The sequence below is a fragment of the Clinocottus analis genome, unplaced genomic scaffold, assembly GCF_023055335.1.
Source record: "Clinocottus analis isolate CAN_PGR_092001 unplaced genomic scaffold, fCliAna1.0.p SCAF_21, whole genome shotgun sequence".
NCBI classification, from domain to species: Eukaryota; Metazoa; Chordata; class Actinopteri; order Perciformes; family Cottidae; genus Clinocottus; species Clinocottus analis.
In genome coordinates, this window is record NW_027175943.1 from 5,617,300 (window position 1) to 5,631,732 (window position 14,433).

The following is a 14,433-nucleotide window of genomic DNA, read 5'->3' on the forward strand; positions in this document are numbered from 1 at the left end:
CACCGCCGTGAAATCCGTGGAAAGGAATTTTAATCCACGTAGTAATCTTCACTTGCAGTGTAAATTGTGCGTAACTGCCCGAAAAACTAGTCTGCAGCCATGATTGCAGTTCTGTGAGGCAAATGCTTTTAGGCGCTGCTCGAAGCTAAACGCTAACGCTAGCTAACATGCTCCCAATGACAAACCACTAATGTTCAGCAGCACAAAACACGAAGCACAACATGAGGCCTAGATTAGTGTTTGGTTTGTGTCTGCAGAAGTGTGAAGAGGACAAAGAACATAACTACAACACTTAGTTCACAGGGAGAAAGAAAAAACAGACGAGTGCAGCATTCAAGCTATAACACATTAGCATGCTATTGCAAACCTTTAAAACATGATGTGAAAGTCATTTACACTCATATCACCAACATATAAACCTTATATAAAATATTGAATGACTGACACGTGACATAAATAATAATGTCCTCTCATCCATGCACATATATAACATATAATATAAAATATTGAGATGAATTTGACCCGCTGTGGTGGCTCAAGAGGAAAACTCAGGGAATCCCTAAAATCCTGAGGGTTCATCCTCTGAGGACCGTGAATGTCTGCGCAACCAAACAACTGCAAACTTGCTGCGAGTGCATTCCATAGGTCATTACACACACACACACACACACACACACACACACGCAACAGTAGTACTCTGTTACTCTGTCCATGAGCAAATACACCTGCAGAAACACACACATTTTGTACTCCATTGCCCTACCTGTTCAACAACAACACAGAGCTGGAACACAACAAGCACACTGTACTTTGAACTGTGTACATTGCTTTTGGCCGTGAGTCAGCGTAGTTAATGTTCTCCCTGTTAACCTCTATCAAACAGCCCTTCTGTCCTCTCATTTTCACATTAATTTGCCTTTTTCCTTTCTTCTCCTTCCCTCAATAACACACCTTCTCCTCGCCCATCATGTCCACTTCCCTCCTCGCCCCTCCCCCTTTTGATACTTGCCTCTCTCCACGCCTCCACTCCGGCGTCTCCCTCCTTCCTCGTCTTCTCCTCTCCCGTCTTTTCCTAACACCAAGGACAGCAGGATGGAGGACAGGGTGTGGACTGTGTGCCTTCTTGTCATCCTGACACTGGGATGGACTGAAGCTCAGAGCCAGAGCAACTTCTCCAGGTCAGTGGCAGATTTTAGATATATCACGGGCATGTGTGCCAACTCCATGGCTATCAATGTCCCTCTTGTGCATTTGTTTTCCTGCTTGTGCACATGTGGCATGTCGTTTTCAGGCCCACATCTGTCGAGATTAAACACTATGTGTGATTTTTTTTCTTCTTCTCCCTCTCCTGGTTGCAGTATTATGATTATAGAAAGTGCAGTCGAAATAGAAGGTTGCAGGGTTCAGAAGATGTGGTTGGCGTCCCGTAAACACGCAAATTGACAGCATGCTGCGACAGATGCAGTGATTTGACTGGCCGAATGTGTAAAATCAGACTTTCATCTTCTAAACGCGGAGTTTTGGGCTCAGGAAATGTTGAATTTCATTTTTGGAAATGCTCGTCGAGCCTGTTATTTACACTGCTGTTGCTACGCTTGCACACACATATGGGGAGTAAATTGAACATGAGGGACAAACAAATGCCTGTGGGCTGTCCAGCTCCAGAGGGTCAGAAGGGAGGGACGCCACTGTTTATTTATTTTTGGCCAAATGTGGCCTTACAGTATCCCAAGACACACAACGTGGGCCTAAAGATTATGATAGAAAAAGAAAAAGTGACTGTTAACCAGTCGGTGTCCACAGCAATGTATAAACGATGATTCATTTTTGGCCTCTTTTTTTTTCCCAAGAAACAAGCACAAAACAACAAAAATTGAGCCACGGAGCCAAAGTTTGATGATCAAACGCGGCAGACTCTGCAGAGGAGACGGGCTGACAACAGCAGCCAACGACTAAATTAATGAGTCTGCTGCAAAATTAAAAGTCGCGGCTCGCCCTGCTTTGATCTGCGTTTTCACCAAACCTCCCGTGTTGAAAGTAAAGACCTGTTACGTCGACCGACGACTTTCTTGTGGGGCCGGTCGGCGTGTGGAGAGAGCTCACGTTACACATACGGTGCGTTGACGGTCTCCCTGGCTTGGTTTCACCAACGTTTTGGTCAAAACACAAATCAGGGGAGTTCATTGGGAACCTCCCAAGTCAGAGCACAGAGACAGACTGTGCCACTGTGGTTTTCAGCATGTGTGTAGTAGTGTGTGTGTGTGTGTGCGTTCTGCCTCAATACTCTTAGTAAAGCCGTGTTTTCTCCCAGTGCAGCGCGTGAAATATTAAATGTAGTCGATGGCGGTTGTGTGATTCTGATTTTTTAGGCCCGTCTTCCAATGCGGAGGCCACCTGGTCACAGACTCCGGCATCGTGGCCAGTGAAGGATTCCCCAGTCCCTACAAACCCAACAGCAAATGCACCTGGTACATCACTGTGAGTCACATTTTAGGAATCACTACACCGTGAAGCCAAAGGGAACGTGCGCCAACGTGGCTGCTGTCATTATCGACAGATTACGCATCGAACAGAAAAGACAATTCATTCATCTTTCGTCTGGCAGTCTTTCCTCAAAGCGTTCACCTGTCGCCCCCTACAGGTCCCAGAGGGTCACGTGGTGATGCTGTCTTTCCGCCTCTTCGACATGGAGGCCGACCCCACCTGCCGCTACGACTACCTGGACGTCTACAACGGTCACACCCGCTTGGTGCAGAAGATGGGTCGGTTCTGCGGGACGTTCCGGCCCGGCGCCGTCATCGCCACCTCCAACACCATGATGCTGGAGATGGTGTCAGACGAGGGCACCGGAGGACGAGGCTTCCTCGCCGCCTTCAGCGCAGGGAAACCCCACATGGAAGGTGGGGGGGCAAGTCATCTCACAAACACAGAAAGATCCACAAAGAACTAGATGAACTACGGGGTGAAATTCAGTGATTTTCTGGTGATCGAAGGCAGTATTCATGTTTGTTCATGCTCAGAAAGAGCGACACAAGCATCTCTGGAGTAATAAATCGCAAAAGAATCAGCCAGGTTTATGAAAACAATTCAGGTTACTAGCAAAAAAGAATCACAAATGACATAATTGAGCTAAAAATCAGTTTACAGATGCACCCGCAGCATAAATGCTTGAATACAGTATGAAAGGACAATCTGGGGATTTAGTATTTATTCTTTTTTATTCCCATAGAGCACCAGTTCTGTGGAGGACGTCTGACTAAAGCGCAGGGCTCTGTGAAGACGCCCAACTGGCCCAACTCTAATTACCCAGCAGGCATCAGCTGCTCCTGGCACATCTCTGTAGAACCAAACAATGTAAGCCTATTGTTCTGCACTTTGTGTTTCTCACCAGTTGTGGATAAAACGTTCACTTTAAAAGGGGGACATTTCAGAATGTCACAAATGAATCGAATTAATTTAAATCAGTTAATTTAGGTTTTTTTTAAATTGTACCAGCAAAAAGAAGACAATCAAATTGTATAAATTGTCCTGCAGTGATACTCTGACATTAGTGTGCTTTAGATGGCAGGATATTTTGGTGAGTAATGTGATGCGAGAATCAGCGCTAATGTTTGCACGCTAGGCTAAGTAGCTAGGCTAGTTCGCCTCTACTTTCCTCGTTGAATACAAACTCAACAGCACGACAACGGTTTCTCACCAATGCTGAATGTTGTAATTTAGATGATGGGTTCAAATGTTGAATGTTTGAAAGGGACAGAACATCGGGTAAATAGAAAAGAGGGTAGAAGGGTTTTTCTCCTCATTAGACAAGCAGAAAAATATCAAAACAGTGTCATTATATTTGAGATTGACTTAAAGCTAAGGTGTGTTACATAAGGCTAGTGGATGCAGGAGGAGAGGAGAAATGAAAATAGCAGTTAAGGGGCCCGTCACAAGGAAATGTTAAACCTCCGGTTCCTGATGTGGCGTAGGTGTGTGTGTGAGTGTGTGACAGCTTCCCTGTGACGAAGTTCAAATGAAAGGCTTCATTGAGTTGCCTGAAGGTGTGCTCTCGTGAGCCAAAAGATTGAAAGTAAGGAAAGAGGGAAGGAAGCGAGCGCGAGGGAGAGAGTAAATGCCCTTCTGTCTTTCAGAAGCCTGGCCCTTCTCCTCCACCAGCACCACCACCTACTGTACTGTGTGTCTGTACTGTGGTGGACTCATGAAAGCTCGTCGGGAATATACCGGCTCACATAATTCATTCCCAGTCATGAATGTCATAGTTTGTACTGGCGTGTTTCGTGTGTTCTCTTCCCCAGGTGATCGAGGTGAAGTTTGTGAAGCTGGACTTGGAGCCCGACACGTACTGTCGCTACGACTATGTGGCCTTGTTTAACGGGGGAGAGAGGGATAACTCACGGAGGATTGGGAAATTCTGCGGAGACAGGTCACCGGGGTGAGATTGCTGATCAGAAATGGGGAACGAAAAGGGCATTTTCAAAGACGTAGGCTTGCAGCTGCGTTCTGCCCTTTGCTAATCCTCCCCCTGTCCTTTTTTTCTTCCTCTCTGATTTCGTCATCCCTTGCACAGAACAATAGTGACAAACGGGAACGAGCTCCTTGTCCAGTTCGTCTCCGACCTCAGCGTGACCTCAGATGGCTTCATGGCCCACTACAACAGCGTGCCCCGCGGCTCTCGGGCGGCCACGACCGGAGGAGACTTCATCTACGGACCTCAGACGACCTCAATTCCACAAAGAGCAGTCGTGAAGCCAAGCAGACCGGCCAAACCGACCCCCAAACCCAGGCCTGGTCCGAAACCCACCACGAAACCGGCCAAAAAACCACTGGTGAAGATACCACTGAAACCTCCACCACGCAAACCAATCGTCAAGCCCACGGCTAAACCCAAAACGGCGAAACCCAAACCAGCTAAACCAGCTAAACCCACACCCAAAGCACCTGTTAAAAAACCCTCACGTAAACCTGGATTTACACCTAAAACTAAACCTACACCTAAACCTAAGATTATTAAGACACTCAAACCAAGCATCAAAGCTAAACCCACACGTAAGCCGGCACTGAAGACCAAACCCACCTTCAGACCTGGCGTCAAACCAGTGAAGCCAACTTCTAAGAGCGGAGTTAAACCAACAGCCAAACCGAAGATGAAGCCTAAAGTCACACTTAAGCCTGGAGTAAGCAAGACGGTCACAAAGAAGCCTTTTGTGAGCAAAAAACGTGAGTGGAAGTAACTGATTTTTAAGGTAACAATCTGCACTTTGCTTTAATGTGTGTACACGAGCAGCAGTTCAATGTGCTTAGCCCGTGTTTCTTGCCGTGTGCGTTTTCTTTAGCCTTACCGCTGAACCCGCTGTGTACAAAAGCCTGTAAGAGGACGGGAACGCTCCAGTCCAGCTTCTGCCCTCAGGACTTTGGTGAGTCACGTCGGCTACCCCCTGGTCTTCAGAACACGTCTGTGACTTCATGAATTCTTCACAATATTTGGTGCATCATTCGTAAGAAATACCATGTAAACCCTGTTCTTATAGTCCTCTCTCTCTTTCAGTGATTACGGGTAAGATTACGTCTTTGACCCCCGGTCCGAGGGGCTCAGCGACAGTTGAGGTTTCCCTAATCAAGGCCTATAAGGCGGGAAGACTGAACATCACCAAGTTAGGGCCCATCATGTCGGTCACACTGAACTCCACCTGCAAGAGATGCCCCGGGCTAATCAAAGGTACAATTTACAGCCTTTGTCTGTCTCTGGATATTACACACACACACACACACACACACACACACAGACAAACATTTGTACTGACTGAAATTAAATGTGTCCAACTGTGAAATACTTGATAGTTCACACGAATACCTGACTTCATGAATGCAATAGCTTACAATTTTAGTCATAACACTAAATGTTCAGATCAGAAATCAACCAATTACCAATTCCTGAAAATAATATATATGTTATATAATATATAATCTGTAGTATTATAAAAGGCAAGAATAAAATAAAATGGTGCTATATAAAATAGCAGCAGTACATCATTTTGGCTAATGCACTATGAAAAAGCACATTGTATGCAGACGATGTGATTCTTTATTTCACCAATATATCCCAGTCATTAAAAGCAGAACTAGAAGAATATAGTCAAGTATTTCATTACAAATTGATTTGGGACTTTGTTTGATTCCTCTATGAAGTAATCATTGCCATGCATAACTATTACATAAAGAGTATATTATTTCAGTCATGTCCATTCATTTAATCCATGACCCAGTATTTGACAAATTCGGACAACTTATTTTTCTTGTTCAGGCCGGAACTACGTGTTGATGGGAAAAGTCGACGCTCAGGGCAAAGGCCTGCTGAGCCCCTCCAGCTTCAGTCTTCTCTACAAGCCCGTCCACGCCAAAGCACTGGCCAACCTCCTGCGCAAGCCGTGCTGACGTTTAAGCCCCGCCCACCAACGCATGATGGACAAGCCGGACTATCTCTCTAAAAAACATGTACCTTAACAAAAAGAGTGAAACTATTATAAGTAATATCCAAGCCTAATTTCTTTTTTTTATACAATGCAATGCAATATTTTGTATGTAAATTATAACATTTCTGTGATAAAAGATTCAGGAGCAGGTGAGCAGGCGGGTATGGGGATCATAGGTGAAATGCTTTACTGTACTATTTGCAGATATTCAACTTAGGTGATGTGCATACATTTGGCACAAAGTTGCCGCATGGACAACTGCAATCGGATTAAGAAAAAGGGCAAATTGCTCTTACTTTATGGGCATGTTTGTGCTGTAATATCATTCGTGCGATATCCTTTGTGATTCTAACCTCTATATGGAGCACATCGTGGTTGCAAGTGATGTGCAATTAATGTTGTTGTTCACCTGTGATAGAGGCAGTGGATTGGACGTCATGCGGAAAGGAACACACGTTAAAGTGTAACCAGAATTCAGGCATTTCACATCGTTTGCGAACACAAAGTTTACAAAGTTATGAATTTTCGAGTAAACGTGACATATTAAGTGTTATACTGTGTTACCTACAATATTTCTGGGATGACAAAAGGCATTTCAAATAAACCCAGTGATGCTGCTGCTTAAGGGGATTTTGCGCACGATGACTTTCTATCATGTTTCCTGTCCATCTAACAGGAAGTATGTGCAGCAGTATGTGCAGCAGCTAATGAACATGGTGAAGCCCAGCAGGATGTAGGCCAGGTTGGTGCTCCAGAAAGCAAACATGTAGAGTGTCTTGTTGCAGTAGCTATCCATGCTGGATCCTGTCTTGTTGTAGTGGGGATCCATGCTGGATTCTGTCTTGTTGTAGTGGGGATCCGTGCTGGATCCTGCCTTGTTGTAGTTGGGTTCATAGATGGAGTAAATCCACACATTTCCTAGAGGAAAAAAAGCCAAAGAGAATCATTTCTTTCTACAGAAGTAAAAACATGCTCTGTCGTGTGGAGGCCACCTGGTTCACACTTCTTTCAGCTCTACTTTGGTCTCCACCAATTTTAGAGAGGAATACCTCGAACCTAAGCTAAATGCCCCACTATGTTCAGAAGCTAGTCGGCGGCCTTTTCGTTTGGCAGCAGGCAGGTAGCCTTTTGAGCTTTTTTGAAAATCTAAAGTTGCTTTCATTCATTTTTCAGTCACTCCTCAACACTTCATTATTTCTTTAGAAATTTGTATCATCTATCATGTCAGTGGACACTTCACAAACATTTTAGGCTAAAACACACACATTTATAGCAAATAGTTACACAGGTCGATCTTGCGGAAAAGATCACAAATCAATGAAAAAGAGCTATAAAAAAAAGCGAAAAAGCTGCAAGCAACACCTTTTCACATCATCGAGTCATTTGACTGATAGCGGAGTTTTAAACCAACCGTGTTAGTGCATTGATTGTGCGTTTACTAGACGGTACCACTCCATTCTTTCAGCTTACCAGCGATGAACCAGCAGAAGACGAAGAAATACACGAAGCAGATCCAGATCTTGCTGTAAATCTCGGGGCGGTCACAGCAGGGCAGGACGAAGACGGTCATCAGCAGGCAGACGACTCCCAAGACCAGCAGATAGATGGGGATGTAGGGCTGCCTCGGGCACTCATTTAGGTACACCGCGCCTGTATCACACAGGGCGTATCCCTTCACTGGCCTCGTCTACTTCATTGTATCGGCAGTTATCGCAATCCACCAAAAAAAAAAACATCCCTTCAAAATTTGCTTTCGATTCACTTACCTATTACGAGGTGTATGATGCTCGTAATAACCTGGCTACATTCTGAGGGAAGACAGGGCGGGATGGTTTATGCATGTGATGAAGTTAATCCAATAAGAAACACAAGGGTGCATGACTTCTACACACTTCCATTCTCACCTAATGTTGCTGCTGGAGGTTTCGTCGGTCGGAAGATGCGTCCGTCACTCCCTGACATTGTGTGTTGTGATAAAGCTAAGCGGCAGAGGGTCAAAGGGAAGACACACACATGAGCTGTGCTGTGCAACAGTCTGTATGCCCAAAGCTGTGAGGAAATTCAATCTATAGTGGTGGAATATATTTACTATGCTATACTAAACTATACTAGCCTAACAAACTCACTGTAACCTACTTTCCAAACAATAAATGGCAAGATTTATGATGCTGCAATTATTTTATCAGCAAGAAAAGTAACAGCAAGAATACAGTGGTTGGCATACAATCTAGTATAAAGACAAAAAAAAATAATTCCCCAGCTAAATATCAATGAAACACATCTATCAAAACTAGTATTTATGTTGATAAAACAATAAGGCAGGCCAATCAATCATGGAAACAGTGATACATTAATCAGTTATGTCGTTTCATACCTCTCCGTGAGGGCGAGTATCTCCTCGGTGTCTCTCCTCCCTGACGGCCAGACTGCTGTGACCTCTGAAGGTTAGAGGCGGTTCACTTGAGGTGTGGAAGACAGGAAGTTGCCCGTCTCAACTTCCTGCTTTAGCCTCTCTTTTTTTCTTGATGCCTGTAATCGGTTCCCGTTTGGTCCGTTAATTAGTAGCGAAAGTCATGCAGTAAACTCCAGTGCATCAGCATTAATCTTTTGATCATGTGACGCTTCACAAATCGGTCCTTTTGTTTTTGGTCTTGTCCAACAACCTAAATCTTTTTGGGGAAGGTATCTTAACAGACTTTTCAGCTTTCCATTTTTTTTTTATGTCTCCTTTAGCCATAAAAGTACAAATATAAAAGGGATTTGACTTGAATAACTTTCATCATAACTTTTTGAGTCAGAACCCACCATGGAGGTATGAGATATGAAGAAAATATATCACGTCATTCCTCTATGTCTCTTGGAAAATGATCCAAATATATAGTTTTTGTGTGAATCCAGACCTGATTGTCAAGGTGCAAATCAGTGCAAAGTAAACGACACCAAAAATAAAAAAAACACAGAAGGGCTCAGGTTTGTGCTCCATAATTGACAAATTAGAATAATCATATTTTTGGCAAGTATTGTATGAGCTGGTGACATCTGGATAAAGAAGTCCATTTGCACTCATCATACCGAGTAGAATAACCTGCTCATCAGCAGCTTTGAGAAGTTTTTTTCTTGTATTGGCATTTCCTTCTTCATGGTTCCCATAATTTCAAGCTAATAGACAATACATTAATACAACATAATGATTACTCCGTTGGATTGTTTGGTGGAAACAGCCATAAAAAAAAGCTACTTTCATTTTATGAAGAAACAACTTCTCCTTATTTCTCTCCATCTTAGTAAGCTCAGTGATCCTCGTCAGATGAAGCACGTCTTGTGGTTGAACAGCCTGAGGTCAGACATCACAGCTCAGGTTTCCTTAAAATACAGTTTCCATATTACACATGTCCAAGTTTCTTTCTCTTTTAATAGACTTTTCAGGTTACAAAATGCAATGTATCTCTGATTGCGTCACGTTAAATATACAGTATGTAATCTTAATTGTGTTATATACTTTGATTATATATATATATATATATATATATATATATAGTGATACAGTTGGATCAGTTGTGATTCAATGTTAAATGAAGGAGGCAAAAAAGAGAAGCATAACAAAATAATGGTTCCCCCTGTAAACGTACCACTGCATCAGGCGTCATAAAGTATCTTAAATTGGCTTCCGCTCCATTAGAAATCATTGACTATTAAAGTCCATGATGGGATAGATGTAGCATATAATGGTACACAGATTAGAAAGGAAAAATGAACTCACTTCGAACAGACATTTTCTCATATTATCCTGTATTAAGTTTAAGCCTGATTCTTGGATGAACAAGTCAACAATACATGTCTTGTATCTTAACTGGATGCGAGCGAGGGTTCCTCCAGACAGACTGCAGTGCAGTAGAAAAAGGCACTGCATCGATAAAAACCTCCAGACTTATTGGTGATCAGTATGAATCTCCAGCATATTGGAGATAAGTGTGTATCACAACGAGGCTGCCGCGACGAGAAGTGCCACCACGAGACATGGCAGGCGTCAAGATGAAACATATTAGTCCTGTGTCGCAATAAATCAACCATTGACGGCCTCGTCGGACGCTCCCCGTCTCCTCGTCGGCTCGTCGGTCTCTAGACGTCGTCGTCTGCGTCGGCTCGGCCGCACAGGTAAAAGCAGAAGAGGACGCAGCAGCCGCCGAACAGGAACAGACCCAGGATGATGTAGATCAAGGTGGTGGTCCAGAAGGCAAACAGGTAGAGGCTCCGGTCGCAGTAAGGATCCAAACTTGTTGCGTTCTTGATGTAGTTGGGCTTGTATATAGAGTATATCCACACATTACCTAGGCAGGAAAGAGAAGAGGATAAATATGCTGCTTCTATTCAATCCCATTCACATACATTATTACCCTGTATGTTAATATATAGGATACATGAGGATGACAGTCCTCTACGCCCAAATATGTTTATTTTATTGCAGATGTTTGAGCCAACTTTGAGCTTATTCAAGACAATTGTGTTGCGCAGTGTCAATACTTTTGGGGCTTCATTTGAAGAGATGAAAGTAGAGGGATGACATGACCTGAGGGAAGAATAAATAGCTCATGGCGCCACACAGTGCCACGTATTCATGAGGAGATCCGGGTGAAATTCAGCCCATAAAATCTTTCAAGAGTTGCATCATAAACGTTTTTTTCTTAAGATGTGCTTTTTTGAGAACTGAAGGACTGTGTCTCCTTTCAGCATCCTCATTTACAAGATATGGTTTTAATTCCCTTTACATGTACGCTTGCCCTGTCGATCCTCAAAAGGCAGGGGGATCTCTCGAAGGCGTAGATGGACATCTAGTGGCCAACACGTGGTACTACAACCGGTGCACTTAAATGAGTTGAATTGCAGCCTGGAGAGCCTCCAAATTGGAGGACATGGAAGTTATAAAGCCTGCTAAAACAAAGACAAAAACAAAATGGAGGCAAAGAGAAACAACCGGAAACAATCAGGCACAAGTATTTCTCCTGGCTCTGGGAAAACGTCAGATAGTCTGGATGTCACACCGTCTTTGGGTCACGCTCTCCTCCCCGCGAGCTCGTCGGTCGGTTTAAACTCACCGGCTATAAACCAGCAGAAGAGGAAGCAGGACGTCAACGAGTTCCAGGTCGCGCAGACCCGACTGAGCGGGGTTGAGGCGCCGTCTTCGGGCGTTTCGGCGCAGGGCAGGCAGGCGAGCGCCGACAGCGTCAGTCCGAAGACTCCCGCCACGATCAAATAGATGGGGATGTAGCGCTGCCGCGGACAGTCGTCCAGATGCACCGCACCTGAAGGACACGTGGTCGACGGCCGGAGATTAGTTGCCTTTTCATTTACTGCTGATCAATTCAGACTTTTGAAACAAAAACCAGAACTAAATGTCAGTGCACGTGACTCGCTGACTCACCCATGACAATCTGAGCAATGGGTATGACACATAATGCCAACTTTGAACACACTGCAGGAAGAAGGAAAACATTAAGATGAAGGTGTGGACACTTCCTTTATGTAGATAATGAAAACTAAATGAAACTACAACAGGAACGTGCGAGATTCAGTTGCTCTCACCGAGAATCGGGGTTGGGGGTTTCGGACGGCTGCGGATGTGTCGAATGAGGCGAGTGTTCGACATTATCAGTAGCGGGGTCGCTCACCTGCAGAGGAAGATAAAGAGATGAGATGGAGACTTCTGGACGCTGAAACCTGACATTTCATTCAAAGGGATCGTTATCAGCCAGAAGACAAGAAGAAGACAAAGGTTTTAAGAATGTTAACATAAGGTGACAAGATTATTCTTTCATTCTTTTTTTTTTTACTTTCCATCCTGATCTGACAATGTTACAGGAGCGCTTTTAATGAATTAGTCCCAAGTTGACGCAGTCAAAGACTCCTTTTTGGATTACACTCCATTTCCCATAATGAACTGGGAAGCGTCTCTCATTCGAGCCCTGCCGCCTGTTGAAAGCCCGCTCCTTTCAAACGCCACACCAAAATATGTAACCCTCAAGTCACCCCGGATAACCCCGATGACATCACTATGACATCATCAGGGTTATTTTTATTCATGTTTACGACTGCTCCCTTCCAGAGTCACATGAGACTCGTGATGTGTTTTCACAGAGTCGTACGCCTCACGATGAGTAAACTGAATTAGATGTGTAATAAAACATGGAGTTTCACTTTAAACCTTTACGGAAATTACTCAAAGAAGTGAGCGAGATATGATTGTATTTCTGTTCAGCTCATGTTTAAGACATTGTGAGTTTTTAAGGACACCTCACACGTACTCGTGGCTGCTCATGAGAGTGATCGCCTCATGGGTCAGTTCATTTACCCACAACTCAATTTACTTTTCATGCAACTTTTAATTATGAGTGTCCACCACTGGCTACACAAGATGTAGTGACGTGAATCTTTTAGGCTTTAGATAAAAAAATTACCTTAAACTTTGTGTCTCCAATTAATCTCTCTGACTGGTCAGCTACGCATTTATTATATAAACTCTATAACAAGAGTATTGACACGGTTCCAAGATTATAATGCTGTTTACACCAGATTCATACCCATGTGTTGTGTTACTTAGAAATATGTGTTACAGTTTCAGAATGATGAAGACGCTGTAGACGCTTAGAGTGTAATTATTTGTTTTTTTCAACTCGAGCCAAGAGGTTCCTGTTAATCCAAGTCATGTGACTTCTTCTTAAAGAACTATAAAAGCTTCCTTCAACTCCTGTGAAGATTAGATTATTAGTTTCATTTCAAATACACGTTGGAAAAAGAAAAACCCTTATCAGCTGCAGTCATTTCTGCAAACCACATCCTGTCAGGAAGTACGACAGTTCCTCCAGATCAGGGTCTTTTGTTGGCCTTAATTTGGATTGTGAGGGTGAGATGCAATGAGTTCCTCAAAAAAGTTTCTTGTCCTCTGGGAAGGTTCCTGCTTATCTTTATTTACCCAAATGATGAACACATGTTTAAGGCATTCTATAGTCTCAAAATATTAGACAAACAGTGCATAAAGCTGCTGTAAATGGGGATAAATCTCTCTGAGAGAGCCTTGCATTTGTATAACGTCAGTCTCTGCACACAGTTACGTTCACACATGACTTGCGTGCCAAAAGAACAAGAGGTCTGACTGCATTCCCACCAAAGCCAGTTCGACCAATAGTCACCACGAGACAGTTGTGTGGACGCACTGCCACACAAAAACACACAACAGACGGGACTTTAGTATCAGAATTACGACTCAAACTCTTTTTTAAAAAAAGCACATGCATAAAACTTTTGGTTCACGCGAGACAGAAAGCTGTCAAACCTGAAAAAAAGAAAAAAGAAAACGCCTTTTAACGTGAAATGTCCTCCACCCCGCACGGTTGAAGCACCGACAGCAAGTCCACTTGTGTGAGTCTGAGAGCGTTAAAAAGGCGAAAGTAACCGCGAAAAAAAGAGTGTGAGCAGCTGTGTAATGCGCGGGTAAGTCACGGTTTGTTGCTTTTAATCCTCCGACACTTACCTGTGACTGAGTTTCTTCACCTTCCTTCCCTCCGCTGGTGTGACAGCCGGACCGCGCCTCGTGAGATGCCAAGCCTCCACCTCTCGGGAGCGCGCGAGCCCGGAGCGCGCGGTCACGCGCTCAGCTCACGCGCTCTCACGCATAATGAGCTAAACAGTGTCGACTATTTTATTCGGTGGTCGTCGACAAAGACATATTAGATGAGGCTAAATAAAAGAAAAGGTTCTCGTCAGGCAGCAGACAGTTAATGGTATTTTTATGATATGTTATTGTTGAAGAGCAGGTAAAGCTCAGCCATCACAGTTCGTATTGTGAGAGTTAAACCCTAATAAATCACTTTCGCAATTCATTAGAGGTTTTATGTGTAAAACTTGAACTGAAAAGTCATTCAAAGCTGTCAGATAAATGTGGTGGAGAAACAAGGAGCTACAATAT

General features: G+C 43.7%; 3 protein-coding genes across 3 annotated transcripts; 1 reads left to right on the top strand and 2 right to left on the bottom strand.

The window, feature by feature from the left end:
- The first annotated feature begins 1,092 nt into the window (after positions 1-1,092).
- Positions 1,093-6,634, top strand: pcolceb (procollagen C-endopeptidase enhancer b). Its single transcript, XM_068588004.1, has 9 exons — positions 1,093-1,178; positions 2,370-2,478; positions 2,642-2,900; positions 3,230-3,354; positions 4,299-4,435; positions 4,571-5,220; positions 5,337-5,417; positions 5,549-5,719; positions 6,305-6,634. The coding sequence occupies exons 1-9, from the start codon at positions 1,093-1,095 to the stop codon at positions 6,433-6,435; spliced, it is 1,749 nt and encodes a 582-aa protein (XP_068444105.1). The 3' UTR covers positions 6,436-6,634.
- A 491-nt stretch (positions 6,635-7,125) lies between these two features.
- LOC137792580 (transmembrane protein 272-like) lies at positions 7,126-8,448 on the bottom strand. The gene is made up of 5 exons (XM_068588313.1): positions 8,378-8,448; positions 8,240-8,281; positions 7,944-8,123; positions 7,348-7,391; positions 7,126-7,281 (listed from the first exon to the last, which is right to left on the bottom strand). Exons 1-5 carry the CDS (start codon positions 8,433-8,435, stop codon positions 7,126-7,128), a joined length of 480 nt encoding a protein of 159 aa, XP_068444414.1. The 5' UTR covers positions 8,436-8,448.
- A 1,576-nt stretch (positions 8,449-10,024) lies between these two features.
- Positions 10,025-14,085, bottom strand: LOC137792379 (transmembrane protein 272). Its single transcript, XM_068588042.1, has 5 exons — positions 13,999-14,085; positions 12,054-12,139; positions 11,893-11,943; positions 11,567-11,773; positions 10,025-10,801 (listed from the first exon to the last, which is right to left on the bottom strand). Exons 2-5 carry the CDS (start codon positions 12,115-12,117, stop codon positions 10,593-10,595), a joined length of 531 nt encoding a protein of 176 aa, XP_068444143.1. The 5' UTR covers positions 12,118-12,139; positions 13,999-14,085; the 3' UTR covers positions 10,025-10,592.
- Between the last annotated feature and the right edge of the window lie 348 nt (positions 14,086-14,433).